Source organism: Protobothrops mucrosquamatus, unplaced genomic scaffold (assembly GCF_001527695.2).
Source record: "Protobothrops mucrosquamatus isolate PMUCROS unplaced genomic scaffold, P.Mucros_1.0 scaffold1122, whole genome shotgun sequence".
In the NCBI taxonomy this organism is placed as follows: domain Eukaryota; kingdom Metazoa; phylum Chordata; class Lepidosauria; order Squamata; family Viperidae; genus Protobothrops; species Protobothrops mucrosquamatus.
The window spans coordinates 181,319-182,287 of record NW_015387340.1 but is presented as its reverse complement, the minus strand read 5'-3'; the positions used below and the strand labels follow the sequence as shown (position 1 = coordinate 182,287).

Here is a 969-nt window from a genome sequence, read left to right as displayed (position 1 = left end):
GGGGTTGGACTAGAAGACCTCCAAGGTCCTTCCCAGCTCTATTCTGATGGCTTGACTTCCTGTTGAAACAAAACTTGGCTTTGTGTGCCCGCCGCAGATCCGGAAGGGCGACAAAGGGCATCCAGAGATGTTTTTCTCCCGCTAGGAATTTCCCAACAGTCTTTCTTTCTCTCCGAAGCTGCACGCTTGACCCTTTGGCTCTCCGCAAAACCGTGACTCTAAGGAGTTAAGTGTGTGTTGTGGGCGTTCCAGGCCTTCCTGATGTCACGCCAGAAAATGAAGGAAGGCCTTTGTTGGCAACTCAAGCTTTGCAAATCGGAGGAGTGAGGAGCGACACAGCGCCTCCCTAGACAGACAGACGGACGGACGGAGGGATGGGGGAAATTTAGGAGCTTTTTTTGCTCCATGTAACTTCAGTCTCTCTCCCTCCAGGTCCCTATCTTCTCCTCCCCCCTCTTCTTCTTTTTTTTTGGGGGGGAAAGCCAACTTCTCTCTTTCTTTTCCGCCGGACCCGTTTAAGGAAGCCCGAAGAATGTAAAACGAAGGAGAAGCAGCTTCTAACTTTTGGGGAGAGGCGCAATGGACGGTGTCAGAAATGGACGGTCGGCGTTGAGCTAATGGTTTTCAGAAGGCTGGATTTATAGTGGATTTGGTTTTTGTTGTTTTTTTAAAAAGAAAAGAAAAGCAGAGAGGGGGGTTTTTGGCCTGGAAGTTTAGGGAGAAGAGGAAGAAAGCGGGGGGTCCGTGGGGGCAATCGGGCTGGAGGTGTTCCTCTAACCAATGAAAATGTTGGAGATTTGCCTGAAATTAGTCGGTTGCAAGTCAAAAAAAGGGCTGTCCTCCTCTTCCAGCTGCTATTTGGAAGGTAAGTCCAGAGCTGCCCTGGTTGAAAAGTAGGGGGGGGGTGTTCCCCCTCTGTTTTGCTGTAGGCCTGTAGCTGGTCTCTATGTCTGGAGTAGAAGTCCTTCT

General features: G+C 50.3%; 1 protein-coding gene across 1 annotated transcript in view; it reads left to right on the top strand.

Moving 5' to 3' along the window:
- Positions 1 to 763: 763 nt before the first annotated feature.
- Positions 764 to 969, top strand: part of ABL1 (ABL proto-oncogene 1, non-receptor tyrosine kinase) — a 24,574-nt gene continuing 24,368 nt past the window's right edge. Inside the window, exon 1 of the mRNA XM_015820337.1 lies at positions 764 to 865. Coding sequence (XP_015675823.1) covers positions 781 to 865 — 85 coding nt within the window. The 5' untranslated portion in view covers positions 764 to 780. The remainder of the gene's footprint in view (positions 866 to 969) is intronic.